Source organism: Harpia harpyja, chromosome 7, assembly GCF_026419915.1.
Source record: "Harpia harpyja isolate bHarHar1 chromosome 7, bHarHar1 primary haplotype, whole genome shotgun sequence".
NCBI classification, from domain to species: domain Eukaryota; kingdom Metazoa; phylum Chordata; class Aves; order Accipitriformes; family Accipitridae; genus Harpia; species Harpia harpyja.
The window spans coordinates 29,825,618-29,841,655 of record NC_068946.1 but is presented as its reverse complement, the minus strand read 5'-3'; the positions used below and the strand labels follow the sequence as shown (position 1 = coordinate 29,841,655).

At 41.5% G+C, this 16,038-nt stretch overlaps 1 protein-coding gene across 1 annotated transcript in view; it reads left to right on the top strand.

Moving 5' to 3' along the window:
• The window catches only part of ITPRID2 (ITPR interacting domain containing 2), a 42,059-nt gene that overhangs the window by 14,965 nt on the left and 11,056 nt on the right, over nt 1–16,038 (top strand). The window contains exons 10-12 of the mRNA XM_052791206.1: nt 2,667–2,739; nt 9,282–9,373; nt 12,522–13,748. Of these exons, the coding sequence (XP_052647166.1) occupies nt 2,667–2,739; nt 9,282–9,373; nt 12,522–13,748 (1,392 nt within the window). The remainder of the gene's footprint in view (nt 1–2,666; nt 2,740–9,281; nt 9,374–12,521; nt 13,749–16,038) is intronic.

Here is a 16,038-nt window from a genome sequence, read left to right as displayed (position 1 = left end):
GGTGAAATGAATGAAGAAAGCAAGTGAATAGAAACCCCCCCAGTGTTTTACAGCGCATGATGAAGTGATGATTTAGTAGATACTGTCTAGCATCGTATTGTCATTACAAGCTCTTCTAGATCAACTAATGTTGTAGCTGAAGGCACTCATTAAGTAGAAAAAGGTAATCCAGCCTCTTGTAGTTCCTGTCACTTGTTTGTGCATGTGTGTCCTCACCCACATGTTGTGTGGCCATCTACTGAGCCAGAACAAAGGACTAGTCCAGTTGAGAGGGGAAAAAGAAACCAAGTGTATTTTGATTTATTTATTTTTCCTGGCTTAGTTTTCAGCCGGATAATTTTCTTGATCCAGTTCGTTGTGTAGCTGCACAGATGTTTGTGTTGGCACAATGGGAGGGTCTGAGTGGCAATGAATTTTGCTACATTTCCCAGAGGAGAAATCTGTTTTTTGGTACTCTTGGGCAAAGTCGAAACAACTAATATATATTAAAAAAAAAAGGAATGGAATTTTCCTTCAGAGTAAGTTGGACTGTAAAGGGTTATGACATGAAGAAGACTTGCTGAATTCTGCACAAGCCAAATGCGATGCATTTGCGAAGTTTTGGTTGAGACTTTGCAATGATGCCAGGGCATAAACACAGCTGTTTTGGCAAGACAACATGCGATGCGGGATGGTGTTGTGGTGAATTTGTGTTTACGCAATATAATGTATACATATCAGCTGCCTACAGATCCCTGGGAGGGAGGGATTCAGTCTTGTTGAAGAAACTTTAAAACAATACCTCGCAGCATGATTTTATTTTTGTGTGTCTCTAAGCAGGGTATAATGAACAATAAACTGTATTAGCAACAGTGACAATAACTCCTCCCCGTTTCCCCAGCTTGGCTTGAAGTGCATTCATAAGCATAAGAAAGATGACAGATATATCAAGGAAGCTCTTTCCATGCTTACAAATGCCTTGGAGGTTTGAGCACCCTTTGGAAGTCTGTGGCTGTGAAGATAGCTAGTGCAGGAGTGAGTCAGGGCAGGATTTCCCCCAAACACCCACTCCTGAGGTGGCCAGTTACAGTCTGAAGGTCATTTACCAGCATCAATATTGGCTGAAGGGTTGGAGAAGGAGAGGGGAGTGCTTCTGTGCGCTCATGGAGCTGCGCTGTGCTGCGGATGCAGCCAGGATGCTGTCTCCCAGCCAAGGACAGGAGGCGGGGGGTATGTAGATGAGAAGAGGCTTAGCTGTTGGGAGGCTGCAAATTTAACCATCGGAAACTGGAAGGTTTGAGAGAATCAAGACACCTGTCCTGGAAGGCCAGTCTGATCAAAGGGCCTGTAAGATTACTTGCTGTTCTGTTTTTTTTTATTTTAATTTTTTAAAATTTTTCCTAAACTTAAATGATGAGCCCCTTCCATGTGCTCCTGCATTTGGACAAACTAAGGATTTATCCCTTTGGTACAGCCTTCCTCTCCTAAAGGAAGAGAAGCCTCTTGATTTGTTCTGCAAGAGTAATGCTGTTCACTTACTAATGGTGAAAAGTTCAGGCCAAGTACTTGTCAAAACCCTTTTTACTGAGAAAGTGCACCCTTGTGGCTGCTATACATATGGTATCAATGCAAATATAGTGTCTTCTTTAGCCATATAAAAGCTTTGGGGGCTTAAAACTATCAGTATCCTGATTTTGCATTTTTAAGTTGATCAAAAATGGAGATGAAAATTTCATTGCTTGGTAATTTTGAAATTAGGCAGTCAGCCCATTAGAAGGAGAGGTTGGGGGTCGTTGGCTTGGGGGTTTTGTGCGTGTAGACTTGCATGTGAACCAATAGGATTTTTTCTGGAGCACACAAAAGAGAAAACATTTTTTAGGTTTTGAACTAAAGAAAGGCCTCCCTGTTGAGATTTTAGGCATATTATTTTCATTGTTTGAACAGTTGTCTGAGAACTGCTTTCTTAATAAGGCTGTGTTTCACGAGGTGATTAAGTAATTGGATTAATTTTCATGTAGTTTTAAGTATCCCAGTTGAAATCTGCATGGCTCTGAATACATTATCTTCCATTTTTTACTGGAAGACACAAGAAGTATTTCCGTGAGTAGTGGCGTGGTGAAGTCTGGAGTAGGTTCTGGCAGGGTCTGGGTCCTTCTGGAGGATTGGTGGCTTTTGGGAAATAGTTGGTAGGGCAGCAGATGACAATCCTTATGTGCTGACCTCTTGATATATTTTTCTAAATGTATTTTGCTTGTTCTTTATATTCAAATGAGGGGCCAAGAGTGCTGAATGGAAAAGACAGTAGTGTAAAGGTGGTCAAAGGTGTTTTCACAGTTATTTTAGTCTTTTGTCAAAGAGGAACTGAGAACTCGCAGTGTTGTCACAGGATGTGACTTCCAGGTCTTTTGCACAAGGAACGTAACCAGAGGAGAGCCTTGTGCTGTGAGTGGGAGGTGCTGTCCTAAGGATCACTGCTCTCCTACAGGAGCATTGCTCAATACCTTATGAAATAATATGTTGGTTCAAGGAGATACGATTTGCCCCCTCAATTGTTATAGGCTGTTGGATGGAGAAGATAAAAAAAGCAACAGAAAAAATGCCTGCATGTGCAGTGTGTGTAGCTTGGGCATTCTTCAGGACAGGAGTATATTCCAGTTGGCCTGACAAAATATTCTTTTTCCCAATAGATCCAGAGTACAGAGGGGGATCTACCACATGTTCCGGCTTCTCACCAGCTGGCAGTGACCAAGTCAAGGAAAGGTGAGTAGACTTCAGCTCCCGGGAGACAGCAGTCTCCTGAGTGTCCTTCCCTCTCTGAAATGCTGATTCAGATGTTTAATACTTCTGAAGTTTCTTTCCTCTTTAGAAATAAAAAAAGATGTGGGTTCCTTCTTCAGCTAAATCACAGAACATTACTGCAAAGTGGCAATCAAATTACAGGCAAGACAACAGCCCTATAACCTCACTGGCTGTTTTCACTTTTGTACAATTGATAGCTCAGAGGGACTGAAATGTTAATTCAGATTGTGTGGGATTTTTTTTTTCGCTGGCAGATCCTGTAATTTAAGATACCCATTTAAACTAAAATTATATTGTTTTAAACCTAAATTGCATGATACATCCAGCTTTTTCCTATGCACTACTGCTCCGTCTGCAAGCTGGCTGCACAGAAGACTAGTGTCTCTGCACCCGCAGGGAAATCGTAGTCCTTCACATGGGAAACTGTGCACTGGCTCTTGTGGCTCACTTGGTTTGTGCTTACATCTCAAATTCTTATTTATGTATTTTATGGCTTGGGAGAGGGACAAAGCTGATCTTTAAGTTCATTTTGTGATTGTTACTCTGCCGAACATTGGCAAGCGAAGTCCGTTCTCTAGCTGTTACGTGTAATTAAAGAAGAAATAGAGCTTGTTGGATTTAGTGAGATGCTTAGCTGCGATGCAGTTTTTTGGTGACACATGACTAGCATCTCTAGATATTAAAGAGAAGCAGAAAAACCTGTCTTAAGAAACAGCGATCATCTTATTTGCCTTTTCACTAATGAACTGACAGTCTTGTGAACTGTCAGCTGAATTGCATTAACATGTTTGAGAATGCTCTGGACTAAGCGCTGAAGGTTAATGCCTGGTTATTAGGGATAGCTTATGCTACTAGTTCAGCAGTGTTTTGCACAGCACAGCATTGCGCTCGCTAGTCATCTTCTGTTACAAACATAGGTCACCAAGAAGGACAACCAGAAACTGCATCTCTAACTGTTCCCAGCATTTCTCCCTTGGCTGTATTTTAAAGTTCATGATTACATGCTTTATGTGATTACATGTAAAGAGATGTACTCTTTACAGGTCAGGTCTCTTGTTCGCCTGGCCTCAGCAGTTTCAGAAAGAGCTTTTCAGAGAAAAGCAACTTAAGGAACCAGGAGCTGCAGTCAGGGAGGAGAAAAATTAATTTTTTTCATCTTCTGAAATGCTGATTTTGTGTTTTCTGTTCCCAGCAGCTATCTTACCCTCTTCTTCCTCCATGCAAAGAAAAAAAAGAAAAGTCAGGAGGTCCTGTGTGTACCTGCTGAAAGGTACCAGCAGCTCTAGCAATGGGTCTTCAGTATGGCAGAAGTGGGGCATGCTGGCTCATGTTTCCCAGCTAGTATATCCCACCCATTTCTGAATACATTTGGCATAGATTAGCGATGACACTTTGTTAGCATGCAAGTATTGCCTAGAGTTTTCTATGACTTACCTAACAAGGATGTCAATGCTGATGATAAGCCTGCATGTTTGCTAAAAGTTAGTCTGAGACCAACATTTTGTTTCACCTGGAAGATGTGGAAAGCTTAGGACTTTGTTCTATATGGGTTTCAGTAAGATTGCCAAGAAAGAGAGCATTTGGTGGAGAACTTACCCAAAATGTTAAAAAACAGTAGTCAATTTTCTTTGTAAGTTGTCCAACATGGGATAACGTAGAGGCCTGTTTTCTCAGAGATCAGGTGCTCACCAAGTTTGAAGGCATCCAGCGTTAATGGTCACTTATTAAAAATGCTGGCCATTGTGTCTGAATGTGAAATGTCACTCTCGCTAGCAATCTCTTGAGGTGGGATTAGCATGAAATTCAAGCACCGGTCTTCTGTTGCAATGTGATTTCAGCTGATGATCCTCATACAGGCCAACCTCTTTCGGTGGTGTTGGCTCTCCTGTACATAAGCACCCATAAACAAAAAAATTGTTCCAGATGAACACTTCTCCTGAAGGAATACATTTGTACTTTTTTTTTTTTCAGATAGGGGTGCTTCTGTGTCTATTAGCAGGGTTAGTGCTGTTCAGTACAGGCTGTTATAAACCTTGCAGTGTCATTTTACATCTACATAGAGGGCTATGGATGCTTTCTCTGAAATTTACAACAGATTGTAAGGCATTCTAAGAGGGCCTATAATAAGATGTGAAGTATTTGAATTAAAAAAAAAAAGGAGATTCTCTTTCCTACTGAAATAGTCTGGAGACTTAAGATATGCTTGAACAACACTGAGTCTACTGCTGCTTAGAGTCCCCATTAAAGCATGTTTCTCATTTCAGATTAGCTTTGTTTATAAGTGGTAAGCTTAGATTTTCAAAGTGGCTTGAAAATGATTGCTTTGCTATAGTACTGTCTTTGTTAAACACTTTATAGGGGATACAAAGATTGTATTGACTAGCTTGATGTATTTTTTAGGCTATGTCTTCCACATGGTACTGAACTGAACTAGTTTATCCATTATGCCCAAAACCGGCATTCTGTTCTTTGTTGTTGCAAACCTCAAATGTAGATGTATTTTTGTGCATGTGGGGTTTTTTCAGGAATGCAGTAGAGAAAAATGAAAAGCTTCAGTTGCTTTGTACTGTAAACATACAGTGCTGCTAAATGTCCACTATAAAAAAAACTTATTGTGAAGTTATCTGGAAGGAAGGTTTGTTAGTTGGAAAACAAAATTCTTCCTGACATATTTATACAGCAGCACCTTCCATTGCAAAACTGCCCAACAAACGAGACAAATATAGGTACAACACGTAGAGAACAAAGTATTCTCGAGGCATTGTAATTTGTGAGTGTCTGGTTGCTGACATCAGTGGCTCTATGAAATTTTGAATAGCGACAAACGTGTTTCTTTTAAAGCATCTGACACTGATAGTCAAAAGCAGTGATTAATTTCAAAAATTCAGTTCTTGAAAGTGAAGAAAGCACATCATCAGCACTTTCTGTCCTTAATATATTATTGTATTTATAGCTCTCTGTGGGTGCAGCTCCACAGGAGATTGGAGATGGGGGAGTGAGAAGAAAACATTTGGAACAGATTTAGTATTTGTGGGAGTCTGTGCTTATCTGTCCAGAAGCTCGGAAATCCCCAGGGACTCTGAGGAGTTTCTGCAGCAGGACTCCTTACTGGGCTGGTTTTGGCAGTGTTGGGGTGCAGGGTGCGATACATATGGGAAAAAGGGGCAGCAGATATTTAATCCCGTAAAGGAATACTTTATAGCTAAATTGGGAATGTCAATTTATTAATAATCTCATGAAATACAAAGCACATTAGAGCTTTGCCAATATTGCAGGTACAAGAAACATAGATGTTACTAGAGCTTCACAGTCAGTTTCCATGTATTTCTCCTCCACTTCTGTGTGAGCAGTCAAGTGATGCAGAAGGTGTAAGACAAGTACCTGATGGGACTGTTTTGATTGGTGAGACTGACAGTCCGTTGGTAACTGAATATTATTTTACAATAGGTGAATTATTCCATTATTTGATAGTGATTCTCTGATAAATCTGTGCTCTCATGTTTTGTAAACCAGAGACTTGTTTCTTCATCATTTGTTCGTGTTTAGAACTTTGTCATCTTATTTGATATATTTCTGAATACCCACATTTCTTTGGCATGTATTCAGTGCCTAAACATATTTTGGGGTTTTTATACAGCTTAAAATAATAATCCACAGGACATTTTCATTTGTGCTCTGTTTAACTGGGATGTGAGTTTGATTGTTCCTTCTGGTTTTGTTCATCTTGGCTGGTTCTTTTTCCCACACTTTCCTTATTATGCTGCCTCTGGCCTTCTCCCGCTAGTTCAGAAGATTTCCTCTATGTAGTGTGGATAATATAGCTTTGGGCTGCGGGGTTGGCATCGTGCAGTGACCTTTTTGTGGAAAGTACAGTTGCCTGCGTGGGGGTACGCAGGGCAAGGGGTGATCCTAGGTTAGCCCCTACAACCCAGTCTTTGGTACTGAGTTTTCTGCATTCAAAGTGAAGAGAGGGGAGCCATATCTAATCACAACTTCCTTCTGTTAAGACTCTCCATTGCCTGGAGGCATTTTAATCAAGACCTGAAAGTAACTCTCTAGCTTTTTTAAAAAATGTTTTCATGCTTTCCCCTTGTCTGCTCGAATCTGAGGGACATCCAGGTGCCATAGAGCAGGTTGTACATCTGGATCAGTAGTAGACAAGGATGGTGGATACCATTATGTATCAGTACATCCTAATGTCATAGTTGGTATTTCCAGTCTTTACAGAGCCAAACCTTGTCATTTCACTACTGAAGTAGTAGAGATTCCTGTAGTTTAAAAGTTTTTACTGGATTTACATGATAGTGGTATAGTGGAGACTCTGAGAACTTGCAAGAGTCGGGAATAGGGTATGGTAGAAGATGACTCATACTTAAAATGTTTTCTCTGATTTGCTTTAAAACGTTCGAAAAAAGAATCCTAGCAGCTCTCCAACACAGAAAGCAAGGGATGACTGTATTAAGGGGATGTCTCCTTAGATGGAATCAAGGCAGTTTGAATCTGTTCATGCTGTGCTAGTCTCTTGCCATGGATAAAGATGATGAGGCAGGTATGAGTGCCTCTGCTCTAGACTGATTGCTTGACTGGCAGTATCTGTCATGTAAGGCTGTCAAAGCATGTGCATAAATAACAAATGCTATAGAAAATGATCTAAACCACTGATTTTTACTTTAGTACTATGTCTCTGAGGAGACCAAGAATTGATTTGAGGAGACATATATAAATATATGTATGTAATTTTTTTTTCTAGCTGAAAAGGAAATATTGGCTAAGAAGGAAATAGAAGAGCAGGTCAATATTTTTCTTGAGCAGTAATAAACTTCATGCACGTGAAACCAGGTGCCAGCACACGCAGTGGTGAATTGCTTTATCTGAACTAGTTGGAATCTCTCCCCTGTGGCTAAGGCTTTCACCAGTAGTGCTTCTTCCTTTTAAATTGAAATTCACCAAATAGGAAGAGAGACAGAGACGAGGCCAAAGCAGGTAACTATTCATCTTGGAGGAGGTGGCAGCTCCCACCAGCCTCAGTTGTAGTGGCAACCTATTCATGGCATGCTCTTTCAGCTGTATTAATTGTATCGGGCAGTTAATAAGAGCTAGTCCAGTTCTCAGGGAAGTGGTTTCCATTGTCTTTACTGGGAGCTGGGTGGGGATGTCTGTCTTGAGGTAGAAAAGTTGTTTATCATTGCAGGATATTGTGGCTACCATGATAACAGAACAGCAGCACAATTTGAAAGGCACTCCCTAAAAGCTGTGTGAAATCGCTGATACAGAAATTTAATGGGCAGTTTGCCTCTCCTGGTCACAAACTCCTGGGCCTGTGCAGGCTTTTATTTCTGCGTTAGTGAAATGTTCATCCAAAGTAATACTAAAAAAAATTAGTTCTGAATATCCAACAGTTTCAAAACAGTTTTCATAATGCATTCCAATGCATTGAGCTGTGAACTGGGATTAATTGTATGATGACAGTTAAGTGGTTGAAAGAATGTGGGGCAAAATTCTGCATTGAGCCTCCGAGAAGACAGCAGGGAGCTCTTGCCCCAGGGCAAGGAGGAGGCGGCAGCTGTCTGGGGGCTACAGGCCACTGTGGTCTCATCCCATCTCCAAGCTTTTACTCTTCTGCTGAGAACTAGAGGTGAGATATGGTTGTTACCCAGGCTGCCATCTGGCTAAGCAAAATGTTTACGGTGCTGTAAGGTAAACCCCATACCTGGTGAGTGCCTCCTCTGTCTAGTAGGGAACAATATACATGCAATACTGTACTGCAGAGCTACTGACGTCTCCTTGAAAAGCAGCTTTGTGGCTATAGGGCTTGCACCAGAGGATTTTAGAGTCTCTTTAGGCTATTTTAACACTTACCTAATGTAAGTAGAAAGGAACAAGCAGGAGGATCTTATCTTTCATGTATAAAAGGAGCGCTGGGAATGTGCTTTGGCAGATTGCCCATTGATGTGTCAGAGATGTTTTGTATTTGTCCGCTAAACCAGTGGAGGACCGTCTGTAGCAGTTCTCCCAAGTCCTGTGCATCGCCCTCTCTGCTCCTCCGGGTGTGTGGGGTGGTGTAGGCTGGCAGGAGACAAGTGATCTCCTTTGTATCCATGATCAGGAGGGGTGGCGAATCTGTACGTGTCAATACAAAAGCAACTGTTCCACTGCCTGCATGTGAATTAACCAGTGATTGAGTTTTGTGGAAGGAAAAGTCCAGCAGTGGCAACATCTGCAGAGTGGGGTTTTTTCCACAGTACAGGAAAGAAAAATGTAAAAAGTGGTTCCTCTTCTACTGCTGCTTGAAGGTGCACAAGTAGGGCTTTGCACGAGAAGAGGTTTTGCTTGAAAGAAACAAACTGGTTTTCTGTATTGTTCAAAGTGGAACTTGAAAAGGAATTGCGTTATCCCCTTAATGTTACTTTGATGTAAAAGGAGAGCGTGTGTTGAATGTGATTGGGCTTGAAAGGTTGTGATTTGTAAAGTAATTATGGTTGGGTTTTGCTTGTTTTAAACAGATCAGCTGTTACGGACTGCGAGTCAGCACTCTGACAGCAGTGGCTTTGCTGAGGACTCCTCCACAGATTGTTCTCCATTTAATCAGCTTCAGGTAAGGTTCCCATGCTGTGGTTGAAATATTATTGATTATTGTGGGACAGTAGGGACCTGGGGAGGGCAGGAGGGATGTTGATGTTTGACTGCTGTTTGACCATCAGCCTAGATCCTATAAAACTTCTCATTTTCAGAGCTGGACCTGCTGAGTCCCTTACAGAACTGTGTTAAAATTTGAAAGCCTTTCTGGTAGGATAATCAGGGTATTCGTGGGCCTGGAATTAACTCTAAGTTAAGTATGTCCTGTTTGCTGTTTCTGGTGTATCTTCTCTCACTGACTGATGCTTCAGAGTCATAGTCCATTCCTCTCATGACTGCAGTGGGTAGAGATTAAGGTTATGAAAGATTATAGCTTTTTTTCTGGTAATTTCATATCTTGTATCATTTTTACCTCCTCAGTCTTTCTTTTTTTTTTTTTTTGCATATTTTTCTTTTTTTTTTTTTTTTTTCAGTTAGCAGCTGACAGAAAGTGAAAACAATTTCATACTAACTTTACTGTGAAGGTATACTAATGTTTAGTCAATCTTGAGCTCCCATGCTCTTTCTTGTTCCAGTTCTTTTGATCTCGGTCCCAGAACTTGCTGTGATACTGACCAGAGACTGCATGTCTTAGGAGAGGCTTTTGTTCCAGCATGGTATTTAGGTGTCTGCCCAATAAACACATTTGCTCAGCGTCGTACCTGATATTTAGGAGAGGTGTTCTCTTGCCTCTCCTAAAACATTCGCACAGTAATAGCCATGATTTGGTTGGCCTGCCAATCAGCCAGAGAAAACTCTTGAGTTGGATCCCGGCCTCAAGGCCATTGGTTAGCTGTCTGGGACCTAAACCACAGTCGGGAGGAATACAAAGGTGGGTGTCGGTATCACCAGTAATTTCATTTCTGTGGCTTGCAGCTGCTGAACCTTTTTTAAATGGTATTGTACGTTTTTTTCCTTGTGGCACACCAAACATTTTAAAAGCTGTTTGGCACTTACTAGGAAGAGATTCCCACCCTGCCCATCCATCAACGTTGCTTTTCCCTTTTGGTACTGGTATTCTGTGCTTTCCAGTTTAGTAGTTTTTCAACTGAATACCAAAAGTAGCCAAGACAGTGCTGGTCTTTGTGTCTCCCTTAAACATCAGCTTACACTTTCCAAGAGCAGGAGAGTGAATAAAGGAAATCATGAGCCTGAGTGCCTGTAATGAGCATAATAGTCCGAGATACTGGGTCTGCTCTCTACTAAACTGGGACTGCACTGAAGTTGACAGGCATGTTAGGAGGTGACTCAGATTAGAGTTGCTCACTCCTGATCTTTATATTGGTTTCAACCTGGTTAAGAGTCCATTAAAAAGCACATTGCAACTAAGTGCCCCCTTCACTGGAAGGCTGGTGGAGTTTATTTGTGTTGGCTGTAAAGGGATGAGATTTTTCTGCTTTCTATTATGCTGTTTTGAAAAGAGGTATTGAGTCTGCACGAGATTTGTGCCATGGAGTTGCTAGGCTCTCTTCTGCCACCTTCACTGCTTTATTCAGGCCAAGTGCTGAGCTGAATTCAGAAAATACGGGTGAATGATGAGATTAAGGGAAATGAGAACTTGGCTGCTAGTGAAGAGAACCTGTGAAAAGATGGAGGGGATACAGAGGGGTGTATATTGTTTCTTAAAAGTATGGTAAGTTAGTGCCATCTACTGTTAAATAATTGACTCTAGCAGCCATAGCATTCCTCTGATACTCAGGAGAAAACTCAAAAACTGGAACCGTATTGTCTTTCATACCTGACACCCAAAATAAAGATTTCTAAGGGAGATTTTGGCATTGAGATGAGGTGTTACGCAGGGGAATTTCATATTACTAAGGAAGCTAGAAGAATTCTCCATCCAAACTCTTCAAGTTTTGCTTGCCTGACTTGTAAGTGAACAATGTGATGGATGATTAGAGACACAGGTATGCACACATGTAGCACACCTAATTTCACCTAGACATTACATCTTTTGTTCTTTTAATACCTTTGACTTGAACAGTATCTGAGCCTGCACAGTCTTTCATACTAATTTGTGCCTTTGCCAGTGAGTGCAATGTTAAGTATGGACTTGCAAAGATGACCTTTATAACTGAAATCTTCTAGATGGTTGGACAAGGAAGTATTGCCTGACATACACCCTAAGTAATCTCCCTAGAAGGAACTAATAGTTAATATCCTAATGGCAGTGAGAGCTGCGGAAATTAGAGATGGGAAAAGCTTCTCTAAATTTCCAGTTCATGCATCAACTATGGTAAACTTCCAAGACTGTACTTTATACCACATACTCTTACGAAAATGTCTTGTTCATTTGTAAATATACCAGTCAATCGGGCCAGCCTAAGAAATATGCTTTGCAATCCATAGATCTCTTTTTTTTTTTTTTTTTCCTTTCTCATAGATGCTTTTCCTGTCATTTGTCACCTATTAAATTAGCAGCTCCCTCATACATGTGCTCTGTTTTAAACTGTGACTTAGAATGAAAAGGGGAAGAAGTATTAGGAGAAAGGAAGGAAGTATGGGCGTAATAGTACTGGATGCAGTCTTCAATAGAGATTAGCAGCCTAATGTTAGATTCGTAGTCTCAAACAATTCTGTGACTTAAAACAGGCCAAGTATATGGGCAGGCTGGTTTTCCCATTCTTAGTGTTGTCCTATGACACTAATTTCACTACGGTCTGCAGTTCTCCTCACTTCTCTGTATGTATTCCCTAACACCACCCTTCATTTCAGCACTGACTGTGAACCTTTATATATGGAAGATGCCATGTACTGCCACCCTGCTATCCCTTTGTCATCGCTACCTAAAATACTAGCATTTTACTCATGTTACTATTTTACTTTGCTGACACTTCTATTCTTCTGGCAATAGAGTTTCTTGTCAAATCAAAGAAATGTGTGAATAGTTTGCCTTTTTTTTTTAAAGTTCCTTTTGGTGCCATACTTCAATATGCTTCTAACCTATCTGATACTATGGTTTCTTTGTTCTCCTTTACTGTTTTGCTTGCACACTAACTGCATTATTCTTTCTGCTCCCCACCACAATGCCCAATGAATATGGACTTGGACTCTTAGCCCGCCTCCTGAGAAGGCAGTAGCTGAGTCTCCAGTATGTTCACCTCTTTGCTGGCTCCTATCTTTCCTAGGTTCAGGAGTCTTTGCAGGGCATGGGAAGCAGTGCTGACAGCTGTGACAGCGAGACAACCGTGACGTCGCATAGTGAGGAACAGAAGACACTGATAGGCAAGGAACTGCCCTGTTTCAATAAGTTTGAGGAGGAGGAAGAAGATGATGAGGAGGATGATGACGATGACGATGATGAAGAGGATATTGTCTCGCAAGTAGAGAGACGAAAGGTAGGGTCACCTTCTGAGAACAGAGGGAGCAAAGATAGAAAATTTATTGACTATGAAACTGAACAAAATCAAGGAGGAGAAAGCAAGTCATCTCATGTATCAGAGGCAGTGCAAGGAGAGGTCAGCTCTAAAGAGGAAGACATTTCCAGTGAGCGAAAAGAATTGGACCTGCTGGAGGAAGGCAGTGTGTTTGAGTTTCCTCAGTACCACACACATCATATCCTCAAGTCGATGGAGTCTCTGAAAGGTGGCGGTTCCTCCCCATCATCCGTGGACAGGGTTCACGTGGCCTTGCAAAGAGCCGAGATGAGGATTGTCAGCACATCTGATTCCAGGTCTGGACGCACTCTGCTTAAGTCGAAAGATCTCTTGAGGAAGCAGAGACTCTGGTTTGCTGAATCGGGCTATCCTCTAAGGCGGTCTCAGTCTCTCCCAACTGCATTGCTGAATCCAGTGAAAGTGGTGTCCTCTGTGAATGTCCAGTTAACTCCAGGAAAAGAGACTCTGTGCAGTCCTCCTTCTTTCACCTACAAGTACACATGTGTGGAGGAAGATGAGAAAGCGATGTCTGAGAATGACAAAAGTGAGGGTGAGGCAGCTGCCGGCCAGCCGGTGTGCAAATCCACGTTGTTCATTGCACCTTCGTCCTCCAAAAAAGAAGTGCCCCAGACTGGGCCCAACAGGCTGTCTGAGGAGCCCAGTCCCACCAGGGTACAGAGCTGCCTGCTGCACACACCGGCACACATGTCCCAGTCAACGTGTTCCCTCCACTCCCTCCCCACTGAGTGGCAGGACAGACCGCTCTGCGAGCATGTGAGGACGCTGAGCACCCACAGCATCCCAAGCATCTCCGGCTCTTCCTTCAGCGCCTTGCTTTCCCCCTTCAGCTGTCCCTTCTCTCCAAGGCATGCTGGATATCCTCATCGCCCTCATGCCGTCAACTCGCCCTCCACCGTGGAGATGCAGCTGCGCAGGGTCCTACACGACATTAGAAACTCTCTGCAGAACCTCTCACAGGTAAGAGGAAGCCAAATTTTGCCCCTGGGCAAAGTGGCTCCTTATTTTATCCTTACAAAACCAAGATGTTAACTTGAATATTCCTTTGCATAGCGCAACAGATCAGGAGAAAATGACATTTTGTGCAAGTTTGATTTGCTACTGTTTTAGGAACATCTTTTTAAAGTGGTAAATTATCATGTCTCCAGTGCTCCACTGTTTTTGCATTTGATTTTTTCTTGTTGCAGTTGACCCAGATTGATGTGTTAGTTTTGTGGTTTTATTTTTTTTTACTTTTATGGATATTCTTGGGTGGGAGGGAAGAGCAGTGTACTCTTTATCAGCTATTATTTTAAGGTGATAGTCATTAGCTTTAGATTTGAAAATACATATTGACTGTCCTTTGACCTCTCTTCTTCTCTTTGACATACTTCCCATCGAACTGATAAAAATGTATTTTTTGCATTGCAAGTCGCATGGCTTCACTAGTGATGTCAGTGATGATTGATCCTTATATGTTTCTCTGCTGTTTCATGCCAATCTTTTGCACTTTCAACTCTGGAGCTAGTCAACATGTTCCTGACGTCATCAGTCATTTATTAAGAACCAGTTTTGTCAGAGCATGTGAAATTTTGTCCATCTCATCACTCAGAGAAGAAATGCTTTAAAATGCAAGCACGTTTTTTTTTACCAGTTTCTGCCACACCTTCTGCTCTCTCCCTCCTGATTGCCAGCTGTTCCTCCTCTGCCATCCCTATACTGCTGTTCTTTTAGGTGGTGATCCAACTTAGGAGCCTGCCAGCTGCTGCAGAAGGCTACGTGGGCAGAGCAGTTGCAGACTCTGCTTGTTTATATATGAATACATGAAGACTATTCAGTTGTAGAGCTTTAACAATTTCTTTGGCTTTTAACCAAGAACAAACATGTGCCTGCCTGCACCATATTGCAGGTTGTAGGCTGTAATGGGCTTTTTTAGGCCCTGCTTCTCGGAGTGAGCTTTGGTGGTGTGACCAGCTCTGCAGTGGAAAGCTGCGGTCAACTGTGTTTTAAGTCAGCCATTGCTCAAGGTAGTGGATGGTGTGCCTGGGAGTAAGCATTTGCAGAATTTAACCTTTTTTGTTAAATTCCCTCGAGTGTACCAGTTGCAGCCTTGATTTGTGTAAGGTTACATACAGTGTGCTACAGTACTTTTACCACATATAGCATGCTAACTAAACCTACTGAAGAAGAAACCTCTGTATTACGTCCAGAACTCATGCTCAAGCTGGTTCAATTAAAAAAAAAAAAATTAGTATTGGAGAGGATAATAACATCTCCTAGCCCACTTGTTCTACTTCCAGTGTATTTTGTCTAGACTAGTTCCATTTTGGGGGCTTGGTCCTTCTCATTGCAGAAGTTTGAATAAAAATGTATTCCCTGGTGCTGCTTTTTCCTACAGCCAAGATCAAGTTCGGCACACAGCATACTCAGCAGCTAAAGAAAAAGTTGAGGTGTTTCAAATATATGATTCTGATTTTAGGGAGGAATAAAGAGGAGTAGATAAATTCCTGGTAGAACAGGGAACAGAGAAAACTGGGAGAGGAAAAACAAAACATCCCCTTGATGTGATCATGTTTGAGCAAAACTCCTCTGGATGAATGGACATGCTTCAAATTTTCCATGGCGTGTCAATAGTCCTTTGAATTCTTTCAAAATTATATTGGACAAGCTGTCTTTTTCACGTTTGAAAAGGTAAATGTTTTTGCTGTTTCCACTGTTCTTTGTTGTGCCATGTCTCTACATGTAACAGCCCCTGAATTTTATCTGGTTGCTCCATATGTTGATGCAACATGCAAATAGAAATTCTTCAACAATCTCGTTTTCATGAGAGATCGTTAGCATACAGGGGTCTTTGGATGTAGGCAATGTAGTGAGATTAAAAACCAAAATCAACAAAAAAACCCCAAACTAAGAACAGCGCAAAACCCCACAACAAATGTGACTGTAATCATGAGTTGAAAATGGCACATAGTTTAATTTGCTCAGTTCTGTTTTTATCGTTAGCTAAGGCAATTGAGACTACTGAGTTTTCAGGCATAAAATGCCTGGTGCAGAAAAACTTAGCTTTTATTCCTACTTACTGTGTCAGACAGGATTAATTTGGTTTTTCACCTGCATCACATTTGCATTACAGAGATTTGATGCACATACTTCAGTTAAGAGCTGGCGCTGCCATTTTGTAAGGTTTCCTTTTCCTGATACAATATTTACATAGATAGCAGAAATCACAATACCAGAAAGGTTGTGTTTTAACAGTGGCTGCTGTCAGAGT